The 17,018-nt window shown below is 40.7% G+C and overlaps 1 protein-coding gene across 5 annotated transcripts in view; it reads right to left on the reverse strand.

Moving 5' to 3' along the window:
* Positions 1-16,314, reverse strand: part of spn-F (Protein spindle-F) — a 59,055-nt gene extending 42,741 nt beyond the window's left edge. The window contains exons 1-3 of one of the 5 annotated variants that reach the window (XM_053778224.2): positions 16,004-16,314; positions 12,302-12,518; positions 2,327-2,441 (exon numbers count right to left, since the gene is read on the reverse strand). In XM_053778224.2, the coding sequence (XP_053634199.1) occupies positions 2,327-2,441; positions 12,302-12,510 (324 nt within the window). In that variant the 5' untranslated portion in view covers positions 12,511-12,518; positions 16,004-16,314. Of the gene's footprint in view, positions 1-2,326; positions 2,460-12,301; positions 12,531-12,715; positions 12,872-16,003 lie in introns of those variants that run through there. The other 4 variants (XM_053778223.2, XM_053778219.2, XM_053778221.2 and 1 more) reach the window with 4 other exon arrangements.
* Between the last annotated feature and the right edge of the window lie 704 nt (positions 16,315-17,018).

Genomic DNA, 17,018 nt, shown 5'->3' on the forward strand with positions numbered 1-17,018 from the left:
TAGTGCCAAGCCTTTTGTAAAGGTGAGAAATATGACTGAATTTAAGAAAAACATCATTGAACAATATGGAAGTGGCGTACGTGTGGCCGAACTGGCCAGGATGTATAACAAACCCCATACAACCATATCTTCCATCATGGCAAAGAAAAAGGATATCACAAATAACCCGCACATAAAAGACAGAAGCTTACGACGACGTTTCGGTCCGACTTGGACCATTGACAAAGTCACACTAACAGGGGAGGAGCAGGACGGCTATATATAGGCAGGAAGAGGTGGAGGTAGTAGTAGTGGTAGTAGTAGTAGTAGTAGTAGTAGTACAAGAATTGTATATAATACCGACAGGATGAAATGACACACGCACAACACCCGGGCATCCTCACCGTAGACGTTTCGCCATCCAACCAGCCACTGGATGGCGAAACGTCCACAACAAAGACAACCAGACGCCGCACATGTGTCTGGTTGTCTTTGTTGTGGACGTTTCGCCATCCAGTGGCTGGCTGGATGGCGAAACGTCTACGGTGAGGATGCCCGGGTGTTGTGCGTGTGTCATTTCATCCTGTCGGTATTATATACAATTCTTGTACTACTACTACTACTACTACTACCACTACTACTACCTCCACCTCTTCCTGCCTATATATAGCCGTCCTGCTCCTCCCCTGTTAGTGTGACTTTGTCAATGGTCCAAGTCGGACCGAAACGTCGTCGTAAGCTTCTGTCTTTTATGTGCGGGTTATTTGTGTATCGTTCCAGTCACGGTATTGTGCCTTTTTGTTATTTATAAAAAGGATATCAAGGAGCTGCTGTTGCTTGGAGAAAATTGTGGCCAGCTTGTGTCCACAAGAGGGATTTTGAAGGGTTTGTGGCTGACCCTGATGAGCCTATGTCAGTTGTGAAATCTGTTGTGGCATTGGGGATTTCCATGGGGTTGGATGTGAGTTTGGAGGATGTGGAAGAGTCGGTGGAGGACCACAACGAAGAGCTAACCACTGAGGAGCTGCAAGAGCTTCAGCAGGAACAGCAACAGATCGCAGCTCAGAATCTTGCTGCAGAGGAGGAGGAAGAGAGATGGAAGAAGGTGCCTTCTTCAGAAATTAAGGAGATTGTTGAAATGTGGGGTAGGATGGAAAGATTTATGGAGAAACATCACCCTGAGAAGGATGTTGCAAGCCATATCGGCAACTTATACAGTGAGAGAGTCTTGGCCCATTTTAGGGAAGTTTTAAAGAGATGCCAGAAACAGAGCTCTCTGGACACTTTTTTTGCGAGACAGGACTCCAGTGACTCTCAAGCTGGTCCTAGTGGCATTAACCCCAGAAAAGGACTTGGTACCTGAGGTGTTGATGGAAGGGGATTCCCTTCCAAACAGTACCTAATCCAATCTCTCTCCTCCTCCAGTCTTCCATACACTAAGAAAAATCGCCAATAAAGGTAAGTGTTATGCTGTTAATGTTTCATTCATCATGTCCCATTGCATTGTTTATGTACTACATCTATATTTCATGTAAAAATTTTTTTTGTTTTAATACTTCTGGGTTATAGAGAAGATCATCAGAAGAGTGGTAGAGCACATAGAAAGGAGTGGGTTCACACATGACAGCCAGCATGGCTTTAGGGATGGAAAGTCCTGTGTCAAACTTACCGGACGACTGGAGGAGATAATACAGTGGAACCTCGGTACTCAAACTTAATTCGTTCCAGAAAGCTGTTAGAGTACCAATCTGTTTGAGTACTGAACGAATTTTTCCCATGAGGAATAATGTAAATTTGATTAATCCATTTCAGACCCCCAAAAGTACATTTAGTGACTTTGCGCTGTATTTTTGTATGGTACTGTACTTGTGATTGCATTCTCGTTTTCTTGGTGTCATTTGATAGAAAGATGTACAGAAATAGAGATGATTTTGAATGGTTTACAGACTAAAAGTACAGTAGACCCTCGGCTAATGCCTGCATCGGCTAATGCCAAATTTGGCTAACACCTCACTTTGGCGTAATAAAATTGGCTCGGCTAACACCAAAAAACACGGTTAAGAGCTTTCATCCTGAACGTGTCGGCACAGCGCCATGAGCGGGCCCGGCCACTCATTCCATGTACCAGCCAGTGTGTCACTGATTATAAAGCCAGTGAGGACAATTCTGCGCATACATGCGATATATATAATTGTATTTACATTATTTCTTATGGGGAAAATTTATTTGAAAATCGTCTATTTCGATAATCGTCGCACTTCCAGGAATGGATTAACGACGATAAACGAGGGACCACTGTATTATACACACTAAATGATGTCATCTGAGAGACTTGCATAAATTTTACCTGTAGGGCATATGTGGAGCCTGAAGCGTCTATGTTGTAGTTAGGACTTCGCTCTGGAGTTCGTGGACTGGTTGCAGGACTGCTGGACGAAAATGGGGTGACCCGGTCTGACCCACTGCCAGGCAACACACGTCTAGAGTTGTACATGGTTTATGTGCCGAAAACTAACATCAAACAGGTACATAGCTAGATTTTGATTATGTATACAACTAGCAACACTCAAAACTGCAATCTTATTTTACAAGATTATAGGATATTCTGCCTATCTAAAGTTTACTATGAAGAACTTCTTGTAGTTAAAGGTAGGAGAGGAGAATTATTAAATGGAGAGTTAGAGGCAGTATCAGGAAAATGGAGGAAATATTTTGAGGAACTGGTAAACGTTGGTGAAGATAGGGAAGCTGTGATATCATGTACAGGGCAAGGAGGAATAACATCTTATAGGAGTGAGGAGGAGCGAGTTGTGGGTGTGGGGGAAGTTCGTGAGGCGGTGGGTAGAATGAAAGGGTTAAGGCAGCCGAGATTGATAGGATAAAGATAGTAATGTTTAAAGTGGGTGGGGATATAGCTCTGGAGTGGTTGGTGCTTTTATTTAATAAATGTATGGAAGAGGGTAAGGTACCTAGGGACTGGCAGAGAGCATGCATAGTTTTTTTTAAAAAGGCAAAGGGGACAAAAGAGAGTGCAAAAATTATAGGGGAATACGTCTGTTGAGTATACCTGGTAAAGTGTATAGTAGAGTTATTATTGAAAGAATTAAGAGTAAGACAGAGAGCAGGATAGCTGATGAATAAGGAGGCTTTAGGAAGGGTAGGGGGTGTGTAGACCAAGTGTTTGCAGTGAACATAAGAAAGAAGGAAAACTGCAGCAGGCCTACTGGCCCATGCAAGGCAGGTCCAATTCTCCCACCGGCTTAAGCCAATGCCTTGACCTAGTCAGGTCAGTCACATTCACTTAAGGGAGGAGCACAGCATCCGACCTAGTAGCACAAGCTAGTCATGTCCAACTCACACCCACCCACACCCACTCATGTATTTACTAAACCTATTTTTAAAACTATACAACATCTTACCTTCTATGAAAGTAATCGGGAATTTGTTCCACTCATCCACAACTCTATTACTGAACCAGTGCTTTCCTATATCCTTCCTGAATCTGAATTTTTCCAATTTAAAACCAGTGATGCGAGTCCTGTCTATGATAGATATTTTTAGCAAGCTATTTACATCCCCTTTATTAATTTGTGTTTTCCATTTATACACCTCAGTCATATCCCCCCTAATTCTACACCTTTCTAGAGAGTGCAGATTCAGAGCCCTCAGTATATCCTCATAGGGAAGATTTCTGATACATGTGACCAACTTTGTCATCCTCCTTTGTATGTTTTCCAGGACATTTATATCCATCCTGTAATATGGTGACCAAAACTGCACAGCATAATCTCAATGAGGCCTAACCAAAGATATATAGAGTTGAAGAACAACCTGAGGACTTCTATTATTTATACTTCTTGCTATGAAGCCAAGGATTCTGTTAGCTTTATTGCGAACACTTGTGCACTGTTGTCTTGGTTTCAGATTACTGCTAACCAGAATTCCTAAATCCTTTTCGCAATCCGTAATATTAAGATGTACGTACATTTAGTTCATGTGTGGCATGGTTCTTTTCCTGTCCAACATTTAGAACTTTGCATTTGTCCATATTAAACTGTATCTGCCACTTCTCCGACCACTGCATCAGTCTACTCTAATCATCCTGGAGAGCTCTAATGTCCTCATTAGAATGAATTGGATCGCCTATTTTGGTGTCATCAGCAAATTTGCTTATGCTGCTATTTATTCCCACATCTATGTCGTTTATGTAAATTGTGAACAACGGGCTCAATACTGACCCTTGTGGAACACAGTTTGTGACGTGCCCCCATTCTGATTTCTCCCCACTTATGTAAACTCTCTGCTGCCTATTTGTCAGCCATGCCTCTACCCAGGAAAAAATTTCTCCTATTCCATGTGCCGTAAGTTTTCTCATGAGCCTCTGATGTGAAACTCTATCGAAAGCCTTACTGAAGTCCATATACACAATATCATATTCAGTACCATGATCTACCTCCTCAAATACCTTAGTGAAGAAAGTTAGTTAATTCCTAAGACAGGAACGCCCCTTTGTAAAACCGTGCTGAGATTCATTAATCAATTTATGCCTTTCAAGATGGCTACGAATTACATCAGCAATTACTGCTTCCATAAATTTACCAACTATGGAAGTAAGGCTTATTGGTCTATAGTTCAAAGCAAAGGACCTGTCACCTGCCTTGTAAATAGGTATTACATTTGCCATTTTCTACTTGTCTGGCACTATGCCAGTTTGTAGTGATATAATGAAAAGATTAGCCAAGGTATGCTAAATTCCTCTTTACGTTCCTTTAACCCCTTGACTGTCACAGCCCCCAATCCTGAGGTGTCTCTTGGTGTCGCAAAATTAAAAAAAAAAAAAAAAAGTTTTTCTTATGAAATGATAGAGAATCTTTTCCCGATTGTAATGACACCAAAAGAGCGAAATTTGATGGAAAACTGATGGAATTACGCTCTTGCGAAGTTAGCGACCTCAGCGATATTTACAAATCGGCTATTTCGCCCACTTTGACTCCTATTTTCCGCTAATTCCATTGTTCCAGTCGACCAAACTCATAGCCATTTCTTTAGAACTCCATTTTTTCTATCGACTGAGCACAAGAAATTACCCATTTACCGATTTAAACTACCCAATAACATGGTCAGAAATTTGCAATTTGGCCAATTTCACAAAAATTAAAAAATATGACAATTTCAAAATAAAGTCCAGAATGAACAATACAGACATTCCTGGCTCTAAAATAACATTTTCTTTGCTCATCAGTCATGTCTCCAGGCCCCTCTGATATTTTGAATTTCTATTTTGAATTTTTATTCAAACAAAAAATAGAAGATTTACTGTTATGCAGACTACTGCAATACACTGTACTATAATAATTGTACAAATAATGTCAACCCATTCATGAATGCATATTAGAATGGCTAGTTGGACATTTATTGGACAACGACATCAATTGTTTACTTCTGAACATTGGCAAAAATCAAACATTTCCCCTTCTTTGAGCTCCATTTCCAGGTTCTTTTCATAGTAAAACCAATCAAAATCACCTCTACGTCTATAACATGTTTTCCACTCTATCAAATGAGACCAGGAAAACGAGAATACAACCATTAATACTATACGAAAATAGACCACAAAGTCGGCATTTTAATTAAATAAAAAACGGTCGGAGTTTTTTTTTTTCTCATTATGCACTGCGTGCTCCAGGATTTTTTTATATGGTGCACACTGACCATACAGACCCATTCTCTCACATGTGGACCTACCAGCTTTCTCCTGCTTGATTTGAAGCCGCTAGAATTTAAGAGTAGATATCCGTCAAACACGGTGGCTCGTAAGATGTATACAGTGGACCCCCGGTTAACGATTTTAATCCGTGCAAGAGGGCTCATCGTTATGCGAAATAATCGTTATGCGAATGAATTTTCCCCATAAGAAATAATGGAAATAAAATTAATCCGTGCAAGACGCCCAAAAGTATGAAAAAAAATTTTTTTTACCACATGAAATGTTAATTTTAATACACACAAACTGAAAAAGGCATGCACAATTAAATGACACTTACTTTTATTGAAGATCTGGTGATGATTGATGGGATGGGAGGAGGGGAGAGAGTGTGTTAGTGTTTAGAAGGGGAATCCCCTTCCATTAGGACTTGAGGTAGTAAGTCCTTTTCTTGGGTTACTTCCCTTCTTCTTTTAATGCCACTAGGGCCAGCTTCAGAGTCACTGGACTTCTTTCGCACAAGATATCTGTCCATAGTGGCCTGTACCTCTCGTTCCTTTATGACTTGCCTAAAGTGTTTCACAACATTGTCAGTGTAATAATCACCAGCACGGCTTGCAATAGCTGTGTGAGGGTGATTTTCATCCATGAAGGTTTGCACTTCAAGCCACTTAGCACAGATTTCCTTTATCTTTGTAGTAGGCAACTTCTTCAATTTCTCTCTCCCCTCCTCTGAACCAGTTTCCTCAGGTCTGGCCTCTTGCTCTTGAAGTTGATCTATCAGCTCATCAGTGGTTAGTTCTTCATTGTCCTCCTCCACCAACTCTTCCACATCCTCCCCACTAACCTCCAACCCCAAGGACTTTCCCAATGCCACAATGGATTCCTCAACTGGCACAGGATTCTCAGGGTTAGCCTCAAACCCTTCAAAATCCCTTTTGTCTACACATTCTGGCCACAGTTTCTTCCAAGCAGAGTTCAAGGTCCTCTTTGTCACTTCCTCCCAAGCCTTACCTATAAGGTTTACACAATTGAGGATATTAAAGTGATCTCTCCAAAACTCTCTTAGAGTCAGTTGAGTTTCTGAGGTCATTACAAAGCACCTTTCAAACAGAGCTTTTGTGTACAGTTTCTTGAAGTTGGAAATAACCTGCTGGTCCATGGGCTGCAGGAGAGGAGTGGTATTAGGAGGCAAAAACTTCACCTTAATGAAGCTCATGTCCCCATAAAGTCGCTCTGCCACGTCTGTAGGATGACCAGGGGCATTGTCTAACACCAGGAGGCACTTAAGTTCTAATTTCTTTTCAGTTAGGTAATTTTTCACATTGGGGGCAAATGCATGGTGTAACCAGTTATAGAAAAATTCCCTAGTGACCCATGCCTTACTGTTTGCCCTCCACAGCACACACAAATTATCCTTGAGGACATTCTTTTGCCTGAACGCTCTGGGAGTTTCAGAGTGATACACTAATAAAGGCTTCACTTTGCAATCACCAGTAGCATTGGCACACATCAACAAAGTAAGCCTGTCTTTCATAGGCTTATGTCCTGGGAGTGCCTTTTCCTCCTGAGTAATGTAGGTCCTGCTTGGCATTTTCTTCCAGAACAGGCCTGTTTCATCACAATTAAACACTTGTTCAGGTTTCAGTCCTTCAGTTTCTATGTACTCCTTGAATTCCTGCACATATTTTTCAGCCGCTTTGTGGTCCGAACTGGCAGCCTCACCATGCCTTATCACACTATGGATGCCACTACGCTTCTTAAATCTCTCAAACCAACCTTTGCTGGCCTTAAATTCACTCACATCATCACTAGTTGCAGGCATTTTTTTAATTAAATCCTCATGCAACTTCCTAGCCTTTTCACATATGATCGCTTGAGAGACGCTATCTCCTGCTATCTGTTTTTCATTTATCCACACCAATAAGAGTCTCTCAACATCTTCCATCACTTGAGATCTTTGTTTCGAAAACACAGTTGAACCTTTGGCAAGAACAGCTTCCTTGATTGTCTTTCTGGTGCCCACAATAGTAGCGATGGTTGATTGGGGTTTCTTGTACAGCTTGACTAGGTCGGCTATACGCACTCCACTTTCATACTTATCAATTATCTCTTTCTTCATCTCTATAGTAATTCTTACCCTTTGAGGTGTAGGGTTGGCACTAGAAGCTTTCTTGGGGCCCATGGTCACTTATTTTCCAGAAACAGCACCGAAAATACTGTAATAATACGAAATATTCCGAGTGTATGCTTGGATGTTACCGCGGAGGCTGGCTGGTAAACAATGGGACGGGGCGGCACATGTGAGGCTGGCTGAGGGCACATTGGACGCGTCTCGGACGAAAATCGGTATGCGGGTTTTTAATCGGTATGCGCGGCAAAAATTTTGCGATAAAAGTAATCGTTATGCGGAAAAATCGCTATGTGATGCCATCGTTATGCGGGGGTCCACTGTATTTCTTTCTTTCAACACACCGGCCGTATCCTACCAAGGCAGGGTGGCCCAAAAAGAAAAACAAAAGTTTGTCTTTTTAAATTTAGTAATTTATACAGGAGAAGGGGTTACTAGCCCCTTGCTCCTGCCATTTTGAACTGAATTGAATTGAATTGAATTGAATTGAAGTTTAGTCGCCTCTTACGACACGCATGGCTTACGGAGGAAGAATTCTGTTCCACTTCCCCATGGAGATATGAGGAAATAAACATGAACAAGAACTAGAAAGAAAATAGAAGAAAACCCAGAGGGGTGTGTATATATATGCTTGTATATGTATGTGTAGTGTGACCTAAGTGTAAGTAGAAGTAGCAAGACGTACCTGAAATCTTGCATGTTTATGAGACAGAAAAAAGGGCACCAGCAATCCTACCATCATATAAAACAATTACAAGTTTCCGTTTTACACTCACTTGGCAAGACGGTAGTACCTCCCTGGGCGGTTGCTGTCTACCAACCTACTACCTTTAAGACGTACATATACGACCGAAACAGTCAAAGGGTTAATACCCTTGCAAAGAGTTCATCAGGGCCTGAGGATTTGTTAGGTTTTAATTTCTCTATTTGTCTGAGGACCATGTCACTACTTACCCCAATAGTGCATAGTTTATTATCATCCTGTTCTACATAATTTATTATTTCTGGAATTTCGCTGGTATCTTCTTGAGTAAAAACTGAGAGGAAGTAGGTATTGAAAAGTTCACACATTTCCTTATCACTATCAGTGATCTGACCTGAGTTACTCTTAAGTGGGCCTATCTTGTCCCTAAACTTACTTCTGTATACCTGAAAGAACCCTTTTGGGTTAGTCTTCGAATCCCTTGTGACTTTAGCCTCATAATCCCTTTTTGCTTTTCTTATTCCTTGTTTTATTTCTCTTTAATTGAATATACTGAATTCTTTTGACATGCCTATATATGCCTCTCTTTTGACCAATGAGATGTTTTAATCTATTGTTTATCCATTTGGGATCATTTTTGTTAGGTCTAATTTCCCTACTCGGGAAAAATGTTGTCTGGGCAGCTAGAACTATGCTCTGAAATACATCATATTGGCAACCAACCCTACCTACCTGACCCATAGTAAGGTCATTCCAATTTAGCTTACCCAAGTAATTTCTCAGTCCCATGAAGTTGGCCTAGCGGAAATCTGGGGTAGCGACTTGATTGCAGTTATCTGGGTAATTCCATGATATATTGAAACTAAGTGATTTGTGATTGCTTTCCCCTAGCTCATCATTTCCTCAAGATTATTAACTAGTGATTCTTTGCTGGCAAGAACCAAGTCAAGCAGGATGTTTCCTCTAGTTGGTTCTGTCACAAACTGTTTTAAAAAGCAGTCCTGAACCATATCAAGAAAGTCACTAGATTCAAGATTTCCTATCACACTGTTCCAATCAATTTGTCTAAAGTTAAAATATCCCATTAACACAACACTTTCATATCTGGACGCCTTATGAATTTCGTCCCATAGCAGCCTACTGCACTCGCTATCAAGGTTTGGGGGCCCACAAATCACACCCAGACTAATTTTTCATGACCTTCAAGAAGCTGTAGCCAAACAGATTCTGTGTCCGATGTTCCTATCTTACATCTTGTCTAACACAACAATTTAAATTATCTCTGACATACATTGCCACTCTACCACCCTGTTGACCCTATCAGTGTGGAATAGTTTATAACCCTGTATGTTGCATTCAGAAGGCATTTCTCTATCTTTCAAGTTGAACCAGGTCTCTGTTATAGCAATAACATCTATATTACCTGCACTTGCAAGTAATCTTAGCTCATCTATCTTATTTCTTAGACTCCTACTATTTGTATAGTAAACCCCAAGAGAGTTAGTCACTTGTTGCTCTCTACTCTCTCTCTCTCTCTCTGTTTGTTGAGCAATTGCTTTGCCTTTACTAGCAACTTTATTTTGAATATTATCTTTTAAACATATTACTGGGGTATCCTGGTAATATCTGCTGTTTTTAACTCTAATGCTGCAGCCTGATTGTTTTTCACAAACACCCATACCTCTATAATCTACCAGTTTAAATTCCTAGGTGAACAGTATTTAGATAAGGGTAAGGAGGCATTTGTGGCATTTATGGATTTGGAAAAGGCATATGATAGGGTGGATAGGAGGGGCAATGTGATGTTGCAAATGTAAGGAATAAGAGGTAGGTTACTGAAAGTGGTGAAAAGTTTTTACGAGGATAGTGAGGCTCAGGTTAGATTATGTAGGAGAGAGGGAGAATATTTCCCAGTAAAAGTAGGCCTTAGACAAGGATGTGTGATGTCACCATGGTTATTCAATATACAGTGGACCCCCGGTTAACGATATTTTTTCACTCAAGAAGTATGTTTAGGTGCCAGTACTGACCGAATTTGTTCCCATAAGGAATATTGTGAAGTAAATTAGTCCATTTCAGACCCCCAAACATACATGTACAAACGCACTTACATAAATACACTTACATAATTGGTCGCATTCGGAGGTGATCGTTATGCGGGGGTCCACTGTACTTATACATGGGGCTGTAACAGAAGCGAATGCTCTGGTGTTGGGAAGAGGTGTGAGATTAAAAGATAAAGTATCTAATACAAACTGGGAGTTGTCACAGTTGCCCTTTGTTGATGGCACTGTGCTTTTGGGAGATTCTGAAGAGAAGTTGCAGAGGTTGGTGGATGAGTTTGGTAGGGTATGTAAAAGAAGAAAATTAAAAGTGAATATAGGAAAGAGTAAGGTGATGAGGATAACAAAACATATTAGGTAACAAAAGATTGGATATCAAATTGGAGGGAGAGAGTATAGAGAAGGTGACACTATTCAGATATTTAGGAGCGGACGTGTCAGCAGACAGGCCTATGAAAGATGAGGTGAATCACAGAACTGACGAGGGAAAAAAGGTGAGTGGGGCACTGAGGAGTCTGTGGAGACAAAGAACTTTGTCCATGAAAGCAAAGAGGGGAATGTATGAGAGTATAGTTATACCAATGCTCTTATATGGGTGCAAAGCATGGGTGGTGAATGTTGCGAGAAGGAGAAGGCTGGAGGCAGTGGAGATGTCATGTCTGAGGGCAATGTGTGGTGTGAATATAATGCAGAGAATTCATAGTTTGGAAATTAGGAGGAGGTGCAGAATTACCAAAACTATTATCCAGAGGGCTGAGGAGGGGTTACTGTGGTGGTTTGGACATGTAGAGAGGCTAGAACGAAATATAATGGCTTCAAGTGTATAAATCTGTAGTGGAAGGAAGGTGGGGTAGAGGTTGGCCTAGGAAAGATTGGAAGGAGGTGCTAAAGTTGGTTTTGTATGCGAGGGGCTTAGACTTCCAGCAAGCATGTGTGAGCGTGTTAGATAGGAGCGAATGGAGACGAATGTTTTTTAGGACTTGATGTGCTGTTGGAGTGTGAGCAGGGTAATATTCATGATGGGATTTAGGGAAACCAGAAGGCCGGACTCGATTCCTGGAGGTGGGAAGTACAGTGTCTGCACTCTGAAGGAGGGGTGTTAATGTTGCAGTTTTATAACTGTAGTGTAAGCACACTTCTGGCAAGACAGTGATGGAGTGAATGATGGTGAAAGTTTTTCTTTTTCAAGCCATCCTACCTTGGTGGGAAACCGCTGATGTATTAATAAAAATAATAAAATAATGCTAAATGATTCACTTGCCCACATAAAGGCCAATATATGAGGGAATTAAAATTAACTTAAGAGAAAGTAATAATTCAAACCTTACTTGCAAAACTGTTCTTATAACAAATTAAGCAGATGAGCAAACCATAGAAGTGTTACATAAAAAAAAGTCCCTTAACAGTACAATGTAAGAAAATTTAAATTTGACTACTTCATTTGGAGTTAACAGTGATACTAGCTTTTGCAAACTGCTGATTTTAACTTACAGCAGGGTAAAAAAAAATTTAATTTTTAAAAATCACTTTACCTTTCTGTCATTTTAAACAGTACATTATATAGTGATTCCTATAATACTGTACTACCTTTCCAAGTTATAAGGCCAGATCTGAAACTTGGCTGTGGGATGATAATCTCTGGAACCATCAACAGAAATAACAGATTTGTCAAATCAATACTACATTCATGTGTGTTTATGAAATGCACTTCCTGAACTTACCCTGAGGAGTGTTTTCGCTCCTGCCTTGGCTGAGAAGGGACGACTGGTGCTCTGAGTGCCCCAGCTGGGAGATACTCAGGCACTTGGTAGTCTGCACCAGTTGTGTGGTATTCAGTGCTGGGCACTTGGCAGTCAGAGCTAGGTGAAATATATTCTGTTGTTTCTCGCGTTCCCAGTAAGCTTATGTCATCCTCCACTGGCTCAGCCATAATTACACCTGTGACAAAGACTGTATTTTACAGCAGAATAAGAACTATACATGTAAACCTGGGAGTTGGAGATAGTATATCTTTACAGTATATCTTTCCTTTAACCAAAGTTCCTTGGGCAGGTACCTTAAAAATATGAATATACATACATGTATAGTAATTTCAGCTCCTATACATTCCATTCACATAAATAAATGAAACAAACCTGAACATGCCAAAATAAAACTCCAATATGGAGAGAATATGGCTAGAATTGCTTCTTTCTCAATTATCAATAATTATGTTATGTTACACAATTTGGTTTAAGTAAAAGGCTATCCAGTAGTCACTACCCAATAATTGGTAAACAGATGACAATTACGTACATACTGATAAGCTACATCACTGATAAACAAGATCTGATAAGGTTTTTCCTTACAATGTATCATGTATGACTGCAAATCACATACAAATTCTCCCTCAGATTATACAAATAAAATACTATAATTTTCCAATCATCTTTTGACATCATCAGTCTGAAAAGCATTACTGAATGTACATATTACTGCTAGAAAACCATTCATTTTACACCTTATGAAAATATTTTTGCCATTGGTTTAGTGACAACAGTAACTGTCTAAATTTTTCTATGCATGTGACATATGATCCATATGGGTAAGCACTTATCATTATTGTTATTATTACCATAGGCATTTCAGTTGAGTATGGATGTGAAGCTTGGGTGGTAAATGCAGCAGTGAGGAGACGGTTGGAGGCAGTGGAGATGTCCTGTCTAAGGGCAATGTGTGGTGTAAATATTATGCAGAAAATTCGGAGTGTGGAAATTAGGAGAAGGTGTGGAGTTAATAAAAGTATTAGTCAGAGGGCTGAAGAGGGGTTGTTGAGGTGGTTTGGTCATTTAGAGAGAATGGATCAAAGTAGAATGACATGGAAAGCATATAAATCTATAGGGGAAGGAAGGAGGGGTAGGGGTCGTCCTCAAAAGGGTTGGAAAGAGGGGGTAAAGGAGGTTTTGTGGGCGAGGGGCTTGGAATTCCAGCAAGCGTGCATGAGCGTGTTAGATAGGAGTGTATGGAGACGAATGATACTTGGGACCTGACGATCTGTTGGAGTGTGAGCTGGGTAATATTTAGTGAAGGGATTCAGGGAAACCGGTTATTTTCATATAGTCGGACTTGAGCCCTGGAAATGGGAAGTACAATGCCTGCACTTTAAAGGAGGGGTTTGGGATATTGGCAGTTTGGAGGGATATGTTGTGTATCTTTATACGTATATACTTCTAAACTGTTGTATTCTGAGCACCTCTGCAAAAACAGTGATAATGTGTGAGTGTGGTGAAAGTGTTGAATGATGATGAAAGTATTTTCTTTTTGGGGATTTTCTTTCTTTTTTGGGTCACCCTGCCTCGGTGGGAGATGACCGACTTGTTGGAAAAAAAAAAAAAAAAAAAAAAAAAAAAAAAAAAAAAAAAAAAAAGTGATAACTGGTACCCTGAGGGTTTGGCAGTGAAAATAAATGATGCTATGAGGGTAGGTTTATTTAGGTACAGTTACAGATAGGTATTAGTAATTACACTAGTTTTAGGTTATTACAATTGTCTTACATATGTGTAAATTACCTAGGATAACCCTGTGAGAGTTGGGCAGCGAAGATACAGGATGCTGTGAGGGCTGGGTAGTGAAAATGAATGATACTGTGAGGGTTGGGTAGTGAAAATGAATGATGTTGTGAGGGTTGGGTAGTGGAGATGAATGATATTGCAAGGGTTGGGTAGTGAAGATGAATGATTTTGCAAGGATTGGGTAGTGAAAATGAATGTTGCAAGATTGGGTAGTGAAGATGAACAATGTTGCAAGGATTGGGTAGTGAAGATGAATGATGTTGCAAGGGTTGGGTAGTGAAGATGAATGATGTTGCAAGGATTGGGTAGTGAAGATGAATGATGCTGGAAGGACTGGAGTTTACCTGGAGTTTACCTGGAGAGAGTTCCGGGGGTCAACGCCCCCGCGGCCCGGTCTGTGACCAGGCCTCCTGGTGGATCAGAGCCTGATCAACCAGGCTGTTACTGCTGGCTGCACGCAAACCAACGTACAAGCCACAGCCCGGCTGGTCAGGAACCGACTTTAGGTGCTTGACCAGTGCCAGCTTGGACTGGGTAGTGAAGATGAATGATGTTGCAAGGGTTGGGTAGTGAAGATGAATAATGCTGTGAAGTGATACCATTCAATATGAGAAAACCATGCCAAGATCTGTGGTCAAAGACTATTCAACCTGTCACCAGCAGATATATGAAATATTACCAGAATATAGAAAGTTTTCAAGAGGAAACTGGATCATTACCTCCACCACATGCCAGATCAACCAGGCTACAATGGATATATGGGCTAGTGAGCCACACAGCAGTAGAGTGGTTGACTAGCCAATCAACAGAAAATCCTGGCCAGAGACCAGGCTGACTGAAGAAAAACTCTTGAAACTAATCACAGGTATACCATGGATATCTCTCAAGTACTCAGGGTCAAGTACTGAAAATGAAAAATGCTCTAGTGGCCTGGTGGTTAACGCTCTCGCTTCACACGGTGAGGGCCTGGGTTCGATTCCCAGCCAGAGTAGAAACATTGGACGTGTTTCTTTCCACCTGTTGTCTATGTTCCCCATCAGTAAAATGGGTACCTGGGTGTTAGTCGACTGGTGTGGGTCGCATCCTGGGACACTGACCTAAGGAGGCCTGGTCACAGACCGGGCCGCGGGGGCGTTGACCCCCGGAACTCTCTCCAGATAAACTCCAGATTCCCCAATACAAAATGAGGTATACAATGTAGACTGGTACATTTTAGGCCTAATGGGAGAAAACTATTTTTTTGGAAACCCAAAAATAAGCATAGCCCAACCGAACAATCTAAAATTTGTAGGGTAAGTTAGGACAAACTGGGGTAGGATATAACTACTGTATCTCTATTGCACAATCCACTGGGATGGGTTACCTGATCATGTCAAGGTCAATCATATATAAAATTATTGAGGAACTGAGCCAGACAATATCTAATAAGTGAAGCAGTAGAAAGGGAAGGTAGTGATTTCTTGTAATTTTAAAATGCTCATTTTTTCCTAATGTATAAAGTTGTTTACATTTTATTAATATAAATAAAAGCAGAGGATAATACAGTATGACTATGTAAATACTAAGCTATGTAATAAGTGTTTATTTACATCTCATACATAACTTTAAATTTTCACAATGAATTTACATATAGAAAAATATATAGCATGAAACTTTGAATAATGCAATACTCAAAGTAACTATATAACATAAATACAAGTCACACTTCCTGGCTTTGCTGGGCTACCTTAGATTAAGTATACATAATATGCTACATTAAATCAGCGTAAAAGTTTAAACATAATACAAAGGCCTAAATAAAACTTCCCAGTCATTTCTACATGAAATTGTAAGTATCGTTGTTACATTCAGGATAATACTTAATATACATACCTCTTATGCGTCATTTTAATATAAAATTCCTTATTAGCTTCACACACTTAAATAAACACATAAAATGTATGATTTTTCGTGACTCACGATCACTAAATTATCAGAATACAGGAAGCGAACACTTCCAGCGACCGTCTCAGTGAACAACAACACGTGAACAATAACGGGCGCACATTATCAGTAGCCACCACACTGGACAGTTATCATTATTTTATTCAGGTGAAGCGATAAACCCGTAGGTATGGAAAAACTGGTGTTCTTCCGTCCTAGATCCGAACTGTTAACAAGTGGGATGGAGGGTGCGAGAGAGGAGAGGCGCACTCAACTGATTCCTCTTCACAAAGGTTTGTGAGGAGTAGCTGTGGTGCCACGCCTCTAACTTAAACCTTGATTGTAAGACAATTAGTTGTAAGCTATTAGTAGACTAACACCATGTCTAAGATCAATTTAGACAGTTAAGTTAGACTAGGAATATAGACCTAAATATCATAAGTACAGCCACAGTGTCACCTCTGCAGACCACCAATGTGGCAGGCGTGCCAGGCCTAGAGAAGAGTGATTGTTGGGTACCAATCACATTTACACCACCTCGAGGCCAGCCGCGGATAATTATGCAGGATAAAGGCTGTCTTCAAAAAGGCGTTGGACTGTCCAACTTGGACATGCACCTAAAGTCAGTACCTGACCAGTCGGGCTGTGGTTTGTACGTAGAGGTGCGTGCGGCCAACAGCAACAGCCTGGCTGATCGGGCCCTGATCCACCATGAGTCCTGAACACAGACCGGGCCGCGGGGGCGTTGACCTCCGAAACCTTCTCCAGGTATACTCCATTTACAGGGCCCTAAGTTCTCTAGATTCAATAGTTTAATGAATCATTTGTGGTTAGGAATCCTCTGGAAACACTGAAATAAGGAATCTCTACATCGTAAATCTCTCCAGGTGAGTCAGTAAAGAACCTTAAGAGTTGCGAGAGTAACAGTTACTTTATTATGCACCTCATGCTCAGCCTGTGAGCG

The sequence above is a fragment of the Cherax quadricarinatus genome, chromosome 22 (assembly GCF_038502225.1).
Source record: "Cherax quadricarinatus isolate ZL_2023a chromosome 22, ASM3850222v1, whole genome shotgun sequence".
NCBI lineage: Eukaryota > Metazoa > Arthropoda > Malacostraca > Decapoda > Parastacidae > Cherax > Cherax quadricarinatus.